The sequence below is a fragment of the Procambarus clarkii genome, chromosome 30 (assembly GCF_040958095.1).
Source record: "Procambarus clarkii isolate CNS0578487 chromosome 30, FALCON_Pclarkii_2.0, whole genome shotgun sequence".
NCBI classification, from domain to species: Eukaryota; Metazoa; Arthropoda; class Malacostraca; order Decapoda; family Cambaridae; genus Procambarus; species Procambarus clarkii.
The window spans coordinates 22,488,788-22,507,571 of record NC_091179.1 but is presented as its reverse complement, the minus strand read 5'-3'; the positions used below and the strand labels follow the sequence as shown (position 1 = coordinate 22,507,571).

General features: G+C 31.8%; 1 protein-coding gene and 1 pseudogene across 1 annotated transcript; one reads left to right on the top strand and one right to left on the bottom strand.

Annotated features, from left to right (window-relative positions):
* Window positions 1-389: 389 nt before the first annotated feature.
* On the bottom strand, window positions 390-2,040 carry LOC138369948 (uncharacterized). Its single transcript, XM_069333702.1, has 2 exons — window positions 1,626-2,040; window positions 390-427 (listed from the first exon to the last, which is right to left on the bottom strand). Exons 1-2 carry the CDS (start codon window positions 2,038-2,040, stop codon window positions 390-392), a joined length of 453 nt encoding a protein of 150 aa, XP_069189803.1.
* Window positions 2,041-2,831: 791 nt separating this feature from the next.
* Window positions 2,832-18,784, top strand: part of LOC138369947 (ribonucleoside-diphosphate reductase subunit M2 B-like) — a 36,449-nt pseudogene continuing 20,496 nt past the window's right edge.

Below are 18,784 nucleotides of genomic sequence, written 5' to 3'. Positions count from 1 at the left end.
ATTGGTTGGTCCTCATTATAAAAACAATTATTTATAAGATGATGTATAATACTGTTCTTTATTATATTAATGTCTTGTGTTTTTTGCATGAGAAGAGTATGCCATAAATTTGTAAGAAGAGAAAAGTAAATAAATTTCGAATCAAAACGTTGTAGTAATTTGTAAGATTGAGGCACCTTTTGTTTTAATATTTTAATAAACATTTCTGGATCATATTTAATTGTATGATAACTAATTAAATTTGAGGCTGGTTTAGTAGTTAAACCAGCGATATAATATATTTGTTGGATGAAAATTTCAGAATTGTGCTCACTCCAAAATTGAACTTGATGATTACTAATACTAACCTCATCTATATTTTTTGTTATTGAGTACATTATATAAATTAATCAATTGAGAGCTAACCTACAAGATGATTCCGATAAACCTGGATATAAATCATCAATATAAGTATTATTTTGGTTGAATGTCAACATTAACAAATTATTTTCTGAAGAATTATTATTAATTTGGTATATATATTTCAGTGATGTAGTCATTATGCTTATTATTTTTTATTACAATAAAAAAGCACCCCATAATCAAAATAATATGTAAACTAATTTTCCAATATCTACTACCTCTACTTATATCCCAACAATTATAGGTGGATGTGATGAAATTGATTAAATGAAAACGGGATTTACATAATAGATATTTTGCATGTATATGGATTAAAGGTTAACTTGTTTAAATTGTTATAAAAAACTTGTTCTCCCTTAACTTCATTACTTTCATTTTGAGACTCCTTCCAATGATTTGGTGGTATATATGCCAGATAATATTGAATTTCATACATATGAGTATCAGTTTTTATAATATCATTAAATTTTTGTAATAGGGAAAAATGAAGTTCTATCGCTTCTTCCTTAGACATTTTACTAACATTACAATTTAAGTGTTTCATATTTCTTACTTCATCTAAATATTTGGCAAAATTTTCTGGTGTATATATTAGAGATTTTTCAACACAAAAACCTACTTTATAAATATTTTTACATGTTGCTTTCATTATTTTACTTAATTTTCCAATTTCATCAATAAGATTATTTCTAAGAGCATTTTGCCACTCATTATCTTTTTGTACAGTTAAAAATGTCCATAAATTAGTTAGTAATTTTATATAAATGAATATATTTTTATTTTCACTGTTTCTAGAAGCTAATTTATTAATTTTTTCAGTATATTGTGCACAATAATTTGAAAGAATACCATTATCTGAAACATAAGCTGGATTTATCTTCCATTTAAGATTTCTACCGATTCCTCCCAGGCCAACAATGTCATATATTTTTCGGATAATGAGCAAATCTCCACAAAACGACGTGGGAAAATGATAGGAGCCATCAGCTTGATAACATGAACCACGGGATCTGGGTTCGTAATTTAATTTATAATAATATACATTGATAATGTAATATACTTGTGAATTAACAATCTTAATGGTAAAGTTTTACAATTTACAAATGTGAAGAATTTCTTGTTAAATGTAATGTGATTTATATTTTCAGATACTATTACCTTATATTTACACTCTTTTACCACATCATTCATCGTGATAGAATATTTAAATGGAAATAATATACGTTTGTTATATCCAATATCCGAAGATGATCTCCTTCTAGTGTCTGGGCCTGGTGAGGTTCCCCGTGTTCGTTGACGGGTGTTGGTTCGGTTTGACTTTGATTTTTGGGGAGTTGAAGTTGTAAAATCTTCCAGTGAATCATCATCATCCTGTGTCGTGCTGGTTCGATTTAGCTTTGATTTTTTTGTCTTTGGAGTAGAAGTTGAAGTTGAGGGGTTATTCAATTCTTCCAGTTCCAGTGAAGTATCCGAATCATCATCCTGTGTCGTGCTGGTTCGATTTAGCTTTGATTTTTTTGTCTTTGGAGTAGAAGTTGAAGTTGAGGGGTTATTCAATTCCTCCAGTTCCAGTGAAGTATCCGAATCATCTTCCTCCATCTCTTCTGTATCACTTAAAACTGGATTTTGATTTGACATAATTGTATCTATTTTTTTATAATATATTAAAATTTTATTTGATAATGTTCTTGGTTCCAGCAAAAAAAAAAAAAAAATGCCTATGTTATACATGATACATTTATGGGAGGAAGAAAGGGAATGGGGTGGGGTACTTCAAATAGTATTGGCAGCTGGAAGCAGCTGACTGGATGGAAGTCAATAATATAGTGCCAGTCACTTCTAAGCATAGACAGGTACACTATTTTTCGGGTAATCATTATTTGTTTATGTTGTAATTTATGGAAAAAATTTGACACTTTTTTTTTTTTTTTTTGGTTAAATGTATTATATATATATATATATATATATATATATATATATATATATATATATATATATATATATATATATATATATATATATATATATATATATATATATAAAGAGAAGCTATATCCTAACTTATTGTATATGATTTTGGTGCAGGGTGACAACTATCATTGTCCATGATTAGAGGTAATCACACACAGGAGCCTATTGTAGAAAGATGTAACCAGAATGAAGCTAATATTGCCGAAGTTTCACTGAAAGGAGAGAGCGTGGAGAATAAGGCGGAGAGTTTAGCCAAGTATATTGTGTTTTCACTGATGGAGAAGACAAAGGCGACAACTAATGATAAAGTTGAAGAAACACTCCTCAGATGTATCAAGACGATGGTGCACAGTCACGAAAAACAATTTAAGGGAATATTTAAAAAATTGGACATTACTCATGACACTGGATATGTGACATTTGTTGGAGTTTTCAATGAACTATTTGAAGGTGAAAAGATGGATATTACTTGGGGCAGGATAATTGCACTATATGCTTTTGGTGGACAGATGGCTTTGTATTGCAAAGACAAAAATATGGAGGACTTGAGCGAAAAAATAGCAACATTTATGAGCGAATATGCCAGTGAAGTAGTTGCACCATTTGTCTCTCTCTCTCTCTCTCTCTCTCTCTCTCTCTCTCTCTCTCTCTCTCATTCTCTCTCTTTTTCCTCATCCACAATAACTTGAACTTCCCCAAAGTCAGATAGAAGAAAATTATAAAATTGAAAATTATTGGCTACATGGCCATGTATGATATATAAGACAACCCTCAACCTTATATTCCTTATATTAGTTCTCCACTGTGAAGGGAAGAGACCTCGCTTGGAGCTCGTATATATATACTAAATATATATATATATATATATATATATATATATATATATATATATATATATAAGTGTAAAAAGTATTATTAAAACATATAGTTTTTCATTTCAACAGATATCATTAATCTTTATGGACACTCATACAGATGTTGCAGAGTTACAGTTGGGTGGCAAGTACATAACTTTGGACTCGAAACAAGAAGCCACAATTCATCCAGCTTCTGTCTTATTTGGTGGGAAACCTGCCTATGTATTGTTCACAGAACTTGTACACAGGTAAAACATACATGCATATAAACTCTGCCATAGATGCCCAGTGGTTGTATGAAGTTGCTCCAGAATACTTCAGAAAAGAGTTTCAGTGCTGGAACAGAAACTTTTCTACAAATGGGGGAACAGGAACCTCTAGTCATGGATGAGGTAAAAAAAAAAAAAAAAAAAAAAATTAACTCTATATCATCATCTGAGACTCCTCATTACAAATTTTCATAAGATTGTGATTTGTCATAAGATTGTGATTTGTCTTCTTCAGTCAAAGGATGACTATTCAAGTTATTATATTTTATCAAATATGTTATGTAAAACTATGTTGTGAATACAATATAATAAATGATGTTCATTTTTTTTTTGTTTTTTGTCATCTTATAAGGTAAATGTGGTACGATTTGATATGAGATTACAATTCGAGGGGGACCGCAAGGACCAACACTCCCGAGGCACAGAGCGCCGGTGCAGGTGCAGTAGGCGCAGCAAAGACCAGCACTCCCGAGGCACAGAACATCGGCGTAGCAAAGACCAACACTCCCGAGACACAGAGCGACAGCGCAGCAGGCGCAGCAAAGACCAATACTCCCGAGGCACAGAGCGACAGCGCAGCAGGCGCAGTAAAGACCAACACTCCCGAGGCATAGAGCGACAGCGCAGCAAAGACCAGCACTCCCAAGGCAGAGAATGGAGGCGCAGTAAAGACCAGCACTCCCGAGGCAGAGAATGGAGGCGCAGTAAAGACCAGCACTCCCGAGGCAGAGAATGGAGGCGCAGTAAAGACCAGCACTCCCGAGGCGGAGAATGGAGGCGGAGTAAAGACCAGCACTCTCGAGGCGGAGAATGGAGGCGCAGTAAAGACCAGCACTCCCGAGGCAAAGACCAGCACTCTCGAGGTGGAGAATGGAGGCTCAGTAAAGACTGTCACCTCCTTGAGTTATCACAGAGTAGCGGCGCTCCAAAGACCAACTTCAGTCATGCTGCTCTTACACCACCTGTGCTGACCTGATGCTAGGAGAAAGAGGAAGGGTTGAATTGTACTTACCTCAGTACACACATGAGGTTTCAGCAGGTGAACACCTTTCTGTTGTAGTTCTGAAATAATTTTAAAAATAATATTTATATCTTGTGTTGGAAACAGGCTCATATAAACTTGTAAAATATTTTATCACTAATAATAAAAAAAAAAAATATATAACAACCAAAAGACCTGATATAAAACCCTCATCACTTTTAACTAAATTAGTTTAGTATCTCTTTGTCATAATACTGTACATTGCTGTCTCCTGATGTATTTGCAAAATATCACGTGATACGACTCTTTTTGAATTTTAATTTATTCCTAGATATTATTTTCACTCTTAAGGTTTTCTTTATAGTTAAAAATGAATAATAATAATAATAATAATAATAATAATAACCTCTTTAAAAAAAGAGAAAGAGGAAAAAGAAAAAATTGAAAATTTTGTCTCAATGGCCTATTTCCCATCAAAAGGAGGAATTTACAGTCCCAGTGAAAATGAAGAATCTAATAATAAAATTAGAAAAAACAAAACAGCTGCAACAACAGCAACAGAATCTAAACCAACACCAACACCAACACCAAGAACAACTAGTGAAAGAAAAAGTGAACAAAATAGAAGAAAATCTCAACAACAACAACAACGACGATACCGCATACCATTTGTCAAAACAGCAGGTGGACTCTTACCCTCTAGTGACGCATATCGTGTAAACCGAGATGGTCACATTAAAAACGAGAAAAATCACTTTAATAGGGATGTTTATATTGATGATTATGATTTAGAGGAAAGAACGCAAATAGCTAGAGTTGAAAGACGTTTACAGTATATTGAGGAGTGTTTAGGTAAGAGTAACATCATTAAAGCTGAACCAATAACAGCTTTAATTTATACACATGAAAGTGCTCAATTTATTATAAATAAAGTTTATCATAACTGGATTAGATTTATGGGACATGTGGCTCAGCAACTTATGTCTAGAACAATTGAAAATTTGTTTGGAGCTGCTGATCAATATTTGTTTGAGGGTTGGTTTGAAATTCAAAAAAATTTAAGATCACCCCCACTAAATTATCATTTTATCGACTATAAGGAAAATGTATAAGAAGTAAATAAGGAAATTTTGAATTTGGCGTTAGAAGGTGATAGAGATCAAAATGGTAAACTCCTCTATCCTCATGATTGTGAGTATATTAATCTTTATTTGGACAATACTACTAATAATGTGTATATTTTTTATTCAATAAATGATTTAATAAACATATATAAAACAAAAACAGATGATGATAAAAATTATATAAACAAGGATAATGATCGGTCTCTTGTAAGTGGCCTAGATGCTTATAGTTTGGTTATGCCTGGAGCTGATAAACGATATAAGGTGTTAGGTTCCCATCGTATTTTATATAATACATTTGTAAATATGTCTAATGGAGAAATGTTCAACACTAGTCTAAATGGAATGGGAATGTCAGCTCTTAACGTCTGTGTTATTATTGTTCATGCCATGATTCATTTAAAATGTTTACTTGATAAAAATATACTTCCCACTGAGAAAATGCGACACTCTAACAAACATTTCATTGAAGAAGTAATAAAACATGTTCCTTTCACATTATTCGGGCATCCCATGTTACCAATTGTTACCTTCAAAGACCAATAAAAAAACAATTTAATAACAATTTAATTAATTTTTAAAAAATAAGAAAACAATGTCGTGGAATATGACTACAAAGCCACTTTTATCATATTTTCCTTCTGATATAACTAGTGATACTAATGCAATTATTACAACTAGTGACACTACGTCAACAACAACAACAACAACAACTACATCCACTGCAACATCTACAATTACTACTGATATATTGTCACCAATAAACAATGATGACAATAATAATAATAATAATGATGATAATATTAATAATTATTTTAACAGTAAACAAATGTTTGATACTGAAGATTTTACTCAAGATATGTTTTTTTATAAATATGTACGATATCTTAACGAGGAAAAAAGAGCACCAGCTCTTCTTGTTTTTGATTTCGATAATACATTAGCCATATATGATGAACAACAACATTTACAACTGAATTTGTCAGATAGTTTTCCCTCAGTATATACACGGCCATTTTTATATGAGATGTTAGATTATATGAAAGCCATCAACAAACACAATATTCTTATTTTATGGACAGCAGGAAAACGATCATATTTTCAAAATGTTTTAACTTTATTGAACATGTGTCAATATTTTACACATATTTTAACGTATTATGACTGTGTTTTATCTAAAAATAAATATGGTGTTAGTAAGTCATATAAATATATTGTCAATAAATACCCTATATATTCAGATATGAGAGCCATACTGATAGATAACTGGGCTGTTTATAATGCTTTGGGAAGGAAAAGAAAGAGTTATAAGACAAATTATGATGATGGAATAGTCAAACAGCAATACAGTCGACTGATATCTATCAAACCTTATACCATATATGACGTGGTGAAAGAATTTGGGGCTTTCAATATACCCCCTCATCAAATAAATGATATTGATATGTTCATTCGTTCTAAAGGCTTAAACGGCAAAACCAATAATAATTATAATCATAATAATGGAACAGATTCATCCACACCAGGAAAATTTGACCAGTACCCATCATATGGGGACACAGCTCTCTTATCCTTAATATGTTTCTGTGAAAGAGAAATCTTTGGGATAGTAGCAACTCCGACTATACAAAACAAAAGAAGTATAAACAGTGACTACTATATTATTATGCTTGAAAACGATCAGTTATCAAGCCAATGATAGCCAATAGTAGACAATGCCGTCCCCTTATATGGATACAAATTTCAACTTAATGATGGTAGTACTATTAATATCTATTTTATATTTCATAAGTTTGATTAAGTAGGTACTCGTGGGATTATGCCTGAAAGCTTCTAAGGCAGAATCCCGGCTGGAGAAGCAACAATATGGTGTTCAGCTGACATTGGAATGGTCAAAGAGCGATTGGTTTGTATCCTAGGACTCAATGATCGTTGGTCATCTTGTGTTAATTCATCATCATCATCATCATTCATTCCATACGTTTTTATTTGGGATATGATTTTTTCTATTAATTCAAGTTGGTTATTTAACATTAATTCTTGTTCATGTATAGTGTCAATAGTTGAAAGGTTAACCCTTTTCCATAATTCATTTTTACTTTCCTCTGTTTTTCTGTAAATTTCTTCAATGTTGTTTTTATAAATTTCTTGAGAGTTTTTTAGTTGCCATTGATAATGTTCATGTAACTGTTGTATACAAAATTTATTATTGTTTTCCAATTGGTTTACATTATTTTGAAATGTGTTTTGAATTTCATTTATTTTTGAATTAGAGATTGTATTCATATTTACACAACTTTTTATGAGTTCATTCATGCGTTTGCATAACAGAAAACAAAGGTAAATCAATTGAGTGTAGATTGAAAATGGTGTATAAAGATGAATACGTTCAAGGGCAAATAGAAACTGTTCAAATAATTTATATACACCAAAAATTCTGTCCATGAGATTGGGTCCATCCATATTTTCGTTTTCAAGTTCATTGATTGCACAATGTATAAGGTTGGTTAGTAGATCGTTAATGAGGGATGAACCTACTATTTGGTCAATATTATCGGTATTTTTAAAGAATTCATTTAATTTTTGAAGATTTTCTTTCGGTTTAAATTCTTTTATATCATTTTTCTTATCTTCTTGTGATGCTAATTTGAACAGCGTTGAACATATTATCAAAGGAAATGGGTTTAGTCTCTCTGGACTATTTTCATTTTCGGGTATAATTTTAATTTCATTTACAAAGAGTGTTTTTAGAATAGATTTTTCAAAGTCTAAATAAATTTGAAAAGCTTTTTTATATTTTTTATTTTTAAGGGCATCATTAAGATTAATAATATCCAAGGTTGATTTTGAAGTCATTTTTTTTATTTTATTTTACTTTGTTAATTTGGTTGTTTTATGGACTCAATAAACTCGTTGTGATCTTTCATTTCAGCCAAAAAATTTATATTATGGGTAATATTCCCTAGAGAATTTTTAGAAATGAAGTTTGTGCCAGTATCTCGAGCTAATATATTTGGTAAAAATGTAGCCATATTCTTTAAAACTAATTTTTCATTACTGCATATATTTGTAAGGGAAATGAATCCTATATGAGATGAATAAGCAGTATTAGGAGGGGTGGTTTCTAATATCCTCATCATACATTCTCCATTGGCTTCGTCAGTGGAAATATCAATATTTGAATTTTTTTCCGGTTTCAAGTTAATATCTAATATTTTACTAGGGTACATTCCCATTGCAATATCGAGAATGGAAACATCATTAATGTTATTTACCACATCCACATTTAGATCATCATTAAATGTATTGAAATACTGTTTTAAATTATCAGCATTTGAAGTTAAATGACTTTGATACGTTTTAACCATAGGTTTCTCAGTTGCAATATGAGACAGATAAGAAAATTTGGTCTCATGTATAAAAGAAGGGGGATGAATATCTATAGGTCTAACAGGATTTTTGAGCTGTTGTAATACATTGGGTGAACTGGTATTGGTTTGGGTGGATATTTTAGGTTTAAGAGCTCGTTTTAACTGTATACATTCAGTGGATTGATTTCTGGTAGTAGTTGTAGTAAAAATAGCTCTTCCTTGTCTGTTAACAATAAGAATGTTATGCATCGTGAAGATACATCGACCATTGAGAGGCGGTAATTCTTTAAGATCATCGAGGGAGTCAGAAAGAGCAATTGCTATAGCTATATAATCATGAGTCCTATGTGTCGATAATGGTTCACAGTATGACAATCGATTATTTCTTATTTGTAAGAGCCGTTGCTGAGATTTAATTAACTGAGCATAATAAATACTCATTATATTGTTAATATCAAAGATTTTTAAATCCACTGAATTAAAATCATCATTTTTTATAACTTTAATAAATCGTGAAGAAGGAGGGGCGCTTATTCCCTTTTCATTGTCATTCCATTGTTCGTTTTTTAATGGACGTTTATAGTAACCGTTTTCCAAAGGATATGGGAGACTTTCTACAAATTTTGTATAAATTTTAGTTAAATCGTCAACATTTATTTCATTTATTTCGTCTATTATTTCTTTAGTGTTAACCCAAACAATTTTAATATTTTGATCTATGAGATTTGATGGCATAGCTAAAATTTGTAACAAAATGTTGGGATTGGGTAAGATAATATTACCAGGGAAGAAAGATATGTTCTGTGTTTGTTTAATTTGGGGATAAATTTTGTAATTAATACCGAAACTAGATAGAGCATGCCAGAAATACCCTAAATTATAGGTGTGTATTCCAATGTTATTATGACACATTTCATTATAATGAAAATCATTTAAAGTTTCCCGAAAGATTAAACCCATTTTCACATACAAACATGGTTGGCATATGGCAGATAAACTTATATAGGTATTGGATTTGGATAATTTTTCTTGGGCTTTCATATAGAGTTGTTCAAGTTGAAGTAAATAATAATCTTTATCTTCTGTTTTTACTTTAGGTAAAATTGCATGTTTACAAATACATTGAGTACCTATCATATTTATTTGTTCTCTAATCATCGTTCTAATTAAATTATGTTGGGGTGAATCATCATTAATTTTAGAAATGATATTAATGACATCAGAATTAACTATGGAATTTTTTATTGAAAGTGATGATGTCGGTGATTGAGGTAAAGATGAAGACATTTATTTACCTTTTTATTTTAGTTTATAATAAAAAATATATGAAAATATGAGTAGTCCTGTAGGGATTCCAAATAGAACCAATCCTGTACAATCACCAAACCCACAATCAAACCCACCACCAACACCACCAGCACAAAACCAACAAACAAACACCATAACACAACAATCAGTAGTTGGTCTAACTCCGAATTCATCTATAACATCAATAATGGCCAATCCAAAAGTTAATCCAGAAATATCTGAAGTTCTTTCCAAAATTCAAGATATGACTAGATATATCAGTGACCCTAACCAACGTGCTTCTTTCATAAAAGCTTTGGGTCAACAGTTAAATATGATAGGTAATTCTTTTAAATGTGTTTGTATTCACGCTCTATTTCCTGACCTAAAATATGAAGAAAAAGATTATCATTTACAACAAATTGAAGATTTGTATAGAAAAGCACGGGAAAAACCAGTACATAATATTTATAAAAGTTTGTCTGCTATATGTCCACCCTGTTTATATCTAAAAATGGGTTTGTTATCAACAGACGTGGTGAAAGATTTTAAAGACTCATCTTGTTCCAACAAAACTGGGCCTCACAAAACTTATAATTTAGGACCAATGGCTTATGTCTTAACAAGTTATAATGTTAATCAAAAAGTCTATCCTAACATGCAAAATGCTATGAATATATCTTTTCATCCAGGTAATATTCTAATCCCTGATTCAAAAATCTTTTTACAGATGTTAGCTATGCCATCAAATCTCATAGATCAGGGGGTTAAAGTAATTTGGGTTGATACAGAGGAAACTGTTCCTTGCCATAACAATAACATTAAAGACCAATTGGAATTTTATGAAAAGTTTATGAACGCTCTCCCTGCTTGTCTTGATAATGGTTATTACAAAGGTGAGCATATACCAGCTGACAAGAATAAATTAATAACTTCTCCACCTCATAAATTTGTTAAAGCAGCTAAAGGTGAAGAAAATTTAGTTTTACTAAAAATTTTTGATGTAAATTCAGTTTTAAACATATATTATTCTCAACTAATTCAATCACAGCGACGTTTACAAGTGAAAACTATAACAGATAATGATGGAAGTAGATTATATTTGAATCGAACCAATTTTGCTTGTTATGAACCCTTGTCCACACATCGAATACATGATTTTCTAGCCATAGCGGTTGCCCTCTCGAATAATCCGGAAGATCTTAAAAAATACCCTCCACTCAATAATGAGTGTATCACTACTCCACATAATATTCTCATCATTAATAATAAAGGGAAGGCCGTGTTTACTGACAGTACTGAACCTAAATCAACTACAGCCTGTGAAAAATTGAAACGAGGACTTAAAGATGGTACTAAATATCCACCTCATAAACGATTTGTAAATACAGCACATACCATGACACCTAATACAAATCTCAAACCTGGAGATCCTATTAAACCAGACAGTTTTCCTGACTTAAATACTACCACCTCTCCTGATCTCGCTGATATTGCTATGGAGAAACATATTAATGATTCGGAAATGTTTCGTAAGAATTTAAAAGCAAATATAGACAATTTGAAAAATTACTTTTCAGAGTTTAATGATGACCTGAATAAACCTGTTGATATAAATAATGTTAATTATTCGATTTTTGATATTGCCATTGGAATGTCTCCCTCAAAAATACTCGATATCAATCATAATCTTGCAGGTGAAAAACCCAATGGTATAGATATATTTTCAGACTATCCCGAAAATGGCACAAATATTCTTGAAATAGCATCGCCTAATGTAGTATATTCAGATCAAATCGGTTTTGTTACTCTCAAGAGTCTATGTTCTAATGAGATGTTAGTATTAAAAAATACCATTGCCCATTTGCAAAATATTATGAATCACAGTGTTGGGGTATTTAGGAAATTTGAAGTAACACCGGGAAACAACATTACAACTCTTCAACCTAATTATTTAGTACAAATACGAGATCCTTCTGAATATCTTCAAGTTGTTGATAAAACTATAATAGCAGATACATCCATCCCCAACTTCCAAATAGAACCTCCTAATGATGTACATCATATACCACAAGATTTGTGCGATTCAATGTCATTTAATCAGTATGTAAATTTGTATACCCTACCTAAAATACAAGGATGTATATGGTAATTTATATTATAATTAAAACTTTTCAATTATATTAATAATTTAATGTAATGTTGGCCAATAAACGGTCTATATGGCAATTACCCAAAATACTTAGTTGTTGTTTTTTATTTTTTATGAATTACCCTCTAATATTTTTTTTGTTTTGGTTATTATAAAAAAAATGAACATTTATATATTTGTTGTTGGTATATGTTTACTAATTATTTTATTTTTAATGTGGATGAGAATCCAATCCACAAACAGCGACACCATCTCTCAACAATCAGAAGATGTCAGTGCCACCTTCCCAACAGCACGTGGCAATGTCACCTACACCACCTCCACCAGCACTCCAGCTGCTAACGACAGCGGTGCCACTGTCACCACCTCCACCTCCACCTCTACCAGCACTCCAGCTGCTAACGACAGCGGTGCCACTGTCACCACCTCCACCTCCACCTCCACCAGCACTCCAGCTGCTAACGACAGCGGTGCCACTGTCACCACCTCCACCTCCACCAGCACTCCAGCTGCTAACGACAGCGTTGCCACTGTCACCACCTCCACCAGCAATCCAGCTGCTAACGACAGCGGTGCCACTGTCACCACCTCCACCTCCACCAGCACTCCAGCTTCTAACGCATAATTGATATTCCCACAATTTCTTTAATAAATGGCTAAGAATTATTGAACATTGAGAGGTTTCGTTTCGCATATTATAAAAAAAAATAATAGACATATGTTACATCTAGCAGCCAGAAAACCACACCTGGACCACTATGCTAGGCCCGACCTGCCCAACGAGGCAAGTTCCCCTGAATCTATATATTTTTCCAATTTTCCTCTATGAAGTGATAAATCTGTCCATTTCACCATACACAAGTTAATTAGGTTAGGTTATGATAGGTTAGGGGTTAGGTTAGGTTCGGTCATATATCTATGTTAGTTTTAACTCAAATTTCCAATAATCAACCCATACATAATGAAATGGACAGATTCATCACTTCACAAGAAAAAAAATTTGAAAAAAATTATAAATTCATGAAAACTCGGCCCATCAGGCAAATCGGGCCTTGCACAGCAGGCCAAATACGACGTTCTGGCAACCAGGCACGACATATATATATATATATATATATATATTATATATATATATATATTATATATATATATATTATATATATATATATATTATATATATATATTATATATATATATTATATATATATATATATTATATATATATATATATTATATATATATATTATATATATATATTTATTTTGGTGGTTGTTATTGTTTTTTGTAATAGGTTTAAATGGGTTTCGGGAGACCTACCCGTTGTTTGTTTCTTCCTCTGTATGTGTCGTTTTACCCACTCACTTAGGATCCATTATTGAGAATAAGGATTTGATGAATATCTCATTAGTAACTGTAACTTACATTCGAATTACCATTCTCCCAGAGTTTTTATTATTATTATTATTATTATTATTATTATTATTATTATTATTATTATATTAGGCATACCACCACCTTCAATTAATAAATGTACAGTTAAATCTTAGAAATTGTAAACATTATAGAATATGAATTTTGTATATATCAAATTTAATATATTTCTTTTTACAACACACATACACACACACACACACACACACACACACACACACACACACACACACACACACACACACACACACACACACACACACACACACACACACATACACACTGTAGGTTTTTATGATTATAATAAAAAAAAATTATGTAATTTTATGATCATTATTGATTACACTTGTATTAAAAAAATAAAGCAAGCACCTGTTTCTATGACTTGGTAAATGTCATACATTACAACAATTTTTTTCGAATACTTTAATAAATTTACTGTGCTTCAAAATTCATTTGGTCTCTTTCTTCATGGTTTATAATTTTATATGTATTAATCGTTGTAAAAATCACGAGAATTACTGCAATTAGCCCAGCTATGGCATGATGTGACCCCATAACATATTTCATGTGATCATCAGATTTAACTGAATCCATAAATGGTATTTTATCATATACATTCATAACAGATGTTATTGTAATAAACAAACATAAGATAACTAATATAATAAGTATAAAATATGTGAATATTTTATTACCGAACATATCTTTTTTTGTTATTTTTTATATAGGAGAAAAATAATAAAATGACTATGAAATTTAATTATAATTTAATAATTTAATAGATGTATAAGCTGTTTAGCTGGAGGAACGATTTTTTGGGCATAAGAAACAATTGATTTATATTGATATTGATGGTAAGTTAAGATAAATGTAATTAATAAAAGAGCCATAATAGCAATTACTAATGACATTAATGATTTGGAAATATTTGTTCCCAAAAGATAAAAGGTGGCTAATAAACCAACCAAAAAAGACAGATACATAATAGAAAGGGGCCAATTTGTTTTTTTCTTAAAGACATTAATTTTTTCCTGTGATATTTCCTTATTATCATGTCTCTCATTAATTGCGGGAGTTGTTGATGTGGTTGGTATTGGATTCCAATAAGATTCTTCATGTACTCTGTTAGCTATTCTCAAATCCATAACATGAGGTTGAGGTAGTAACTGAGGAAGTTGTTGATGATTCTCTCCTGAAGCCGTTGTTGTTGTTGAAAGATGAGGATATGCCATTGTATTTAAAACTATTTTCTTTTATTTTTTTAATTATAGTTTTAATTAATGTTTCACTATTGAAGGGTATTAGTGTTTTGAGTCGATGGCTGTTTATATGTATTAGGGCTTCTTCAAGTGGGAAATAACAGGCAATTTTTTCTTCATCTAAGCGATGACTGAAAGGAAAACAATGCATATAATTCTTAATTGCACGGTTGTTGGTCTTCTTATCATTTAGGTTGAAAATACATCCTAAAGTTCCAAGTATCCAATTTAAACATCGAGACCGAGAGTGCGTAAATTGAATTAAATTATTTGCATTTTCAGTTTCAATTAAAATACTATAATCACACTGATAGGTTTTACCATTCAGTGCTATCCATTCCTCTGATATCATTGGTAAATTATATTGGTTATTATGAATCATCCCCAATTTAATTCTTTTAATAATTGGTATAAAATCTAAATGAAAACAATGTGTTTCTTCCATAAACTCTCTAATTTGGGTAATTATCGGAATCTTTTGATCAATTTTTTCGGGTTGACCACGAGGAAGTGTATACTCCCCCTCTATTGTATTTCCATTACCAAACATATGTTGATATAAATTAACATATTCGGCTTGACTCATGGGGGACGAATTTTCAAAAATAATAACACTTTTCGTTTTATCATTCCATTTATGTCGATAACTTTTATTATTAAGATACGAAATATAAAAGTATGATGGAGAATGTAACATTAGGATTTTACATTTTTTTAATATAACTTTTTCGTCTGTGCTAAAACATTGACTGGCATCTACATATAAAAGCCCTAAAGATTTTTTAGTTTTATTATCATAATTTAATTGGTTTGGTTTTAATTGTATTAATGGCATATTTATAGTCGGAGGAAGATGTGCATTTTTGTAATAAAAATCAGTTTCTTTACAATATTGAGATGACATACTGACTATTTTGTATCTAAAAATGAATAGTGTTTATATAATAATTTATATATTTTTTTATTCTAACAGAACATGGATTATATTCAGTAATGTGTAGTAGGGAGTGGTGGTGGTGGTGTGGTAAGGTTGTTGGGGTGGTGGTGAGATTAGGGTGTGTATATTGTGGGTGTGGGTGATTATAAAAGTTGTGGTGGGGTTGTTGTGTTGGTAGGGTTTGGGGAGGGTGGTGGTGGTGGTGGTGGTGGTGGCGGTGTTTGGGTTGTTGTGTTGGTTGGGTTTTGGGAGGGTGGTGGTGGCAGTGTTTGGGTTGTTGTGTTGGTTGGGTTTTGGGAGGGTGGTGGTGGTGGTGGTGGCAGTGTTTGGGTTGTTGTGTTGGTTGGGTTTTGGGAGGGTGGTGGTGGTGGTGGTGGTGGTGGTGGCAGTGTTTGGGTTGTTGTGTTGGTTGGGTTTTGGGAGGGTGGTGGTGGTGGTGGTGGCAGTGTTTGGGTTATTGTGGTTGTTGTTGTGTTGGTGGGGTTTGGGTTATTGTTTGGGTTGTGGGGGTTGTTGTGTTGGTGGGGTTTGGGTAGGGTGATGGTGGGGGTGTTGTTTGGGTTGTGGTGGTTATTGTTTGTGAGGTGCTGGTTGTATTGGATGTGTGTGGGTTTTTAATGTTGGATGTTGTGGTGGTAATGGGCATTATTATTTCAGAAATAAACCTTGAATTTATAATTTCTTCCTGTGATGAGCTAATCATAGTTTCCATATCTTTTAATATTTGAGGAAAATTTTTTACCAAATTTTTCCCAAATTGTTTTTCCTGACATTTATACCGAAATAAAATATATGAAAACAATACTACAAATTCTTTTTTTTCTATAGTTTCTTTTACAATACTATGTATAATATCTCGAGGTATATAATCATGGTAAATGGTTTGGCATATGGTATCCATTCCTTCAATTAAAGATTGAATGAGATTTTTTTTATCATTTACAGATACCTCTCGAAATTTTCGTATTGTAATCTCAATCTTGTTCGAGGATAAATCCATGAAACTTTTCAGAAAGCTACATTCCGGATTCCATTGAATATGAAGAAGTAGAGGCTTGTCAGAAATGTGAAAATTCCATAGCCCAAGATTACAAAAAGCACATTTCACATGATCACTAAGACCTGTATAAAAGAATCCAGCTGAACTTAGATCTTCTGAGTTTGGTAATGTAAGTGGCCATGTGCTAAAACTTTCCAGGCGATTTTTACAATCTTCATATGTTCGATCGACACTGGGACAATGAGGTGACAATGAGAGGACTAAATTGGATTGCAGAATAACTTCACATAACTCTAAAGGGACATTACCAATGGGTTTTCCCATGATAAATGGACAATAAGGAACTCTTTGTCTATGTTTATTATGTGGAATATCGTTTATTTGCCAGTTCTTGATAACTGTATTACAGAAAATACATGCACATGCATCGTTTCTTTTAAGATAAAAAAATCCATCCCTAGCTAAATTTAGAGGGGAAATCCATGGGAATTTCCAATTGTTAAATGTGTCTAGCCGTGCACTTTCAAACTTAAAAAAAAAAAATGTTGTTAAACATTCTGATAGGTGTTTTAATTTGTGAAATAAATGTACAATTATGTTCTGGATATACAATTGCATTACTATTTATATTGAATGTAAGTGACAAATGACACTTTATACATTTCCATAGATTTTCTTGTTTGTTATAATAAAACCCATTTCGTTTTAAAATGTTTAAATTTATTTTGAAATTTAAACCATCTAATGTTTTCATGCTATGTTGTCCACTCATTTTGGCATGTAATTAATGAATGGTAAATTTATTAAATCCGTCTGACCATAATATATATTTACTAGGCATAGCATTATATATATATATATATATATATATATATATATATATATATATATATATATATATATATATATATATATATATATATATATATATATATTTTTTTTTTATTTATATTTCGAGATTCTTCAGGTTTACAGTAAAGGCTTCAAACTCTTCTTTTCAATTCAAATTCCATTATCATCACTAGTGTTCTAGGCGATTTGTGTGTAACTGTTCCATGGTATAAAAAAAAAACTTGGTGGTTATATAATAAACAAATTTAAATAAAATTAAAATAGTGATAGGATGATATCAAGGCAAAAGAAAAACGAAGAATTTTGCAGCAAACATGAATTTGAGCTAAAGATAAGCCAAATGTTGGAAAAAGGTGGGCCTGGGAGTCGGAAAATTTTCACTCGAGAAAAATTAGCACAATACATTGAGGAAGTCAAAAATGCTAAATTGAAACTGAATTGAAAATCTTCTCATGAATATGATCTATTGTCTCGATATGATGTCAAAAATCTATTTGGGGATGACGTCTTAGTAACCATCGACGAAACTGAACGAAGAATGAAGCGGGGGACCAAGCGTAAACTGACCAGTGACAATCGTCATTCTACTACAGCTGTAACAACAACAACAACAACAACAACAGGAACAACAGCTGATCCTGGCCGGATGTGTCGTCGTTTCATACATCAAGGGCAATTGTATGATACGATTTATGATGCACACAGAGCAGTTTGTCACGGAGGAGAAAAAAGAACTTATTTTGAAGCAAATAAAACTATCGCTAACGTCACTCAACAATCGGTGAAACTCTTTATTTCACTCTGCCACATATGCAATTTGAAACGACTTCCTCGACGAAAAAAAGGGGTAATACGGCCCATTGTATCGGCCAGTTTTGCGGAGCGAG

Bases quoted from the DNA above. Each gene is read 5' to 3' on its own strand.
- LOC138369948 (XM_069333702.1), bottom strand. From the start codon at position 2,040: ATGTCAAATCAAAATCCAGTTTTAAGTGATACAGAAGAGATGGAGGAA. The intron at 428-1,625 runs GTATATTATTTC...ATTTATATCCAG, and splicing joins GGATATTGGATATAACAAAC to GTTTATCGGAATCATCTTGT.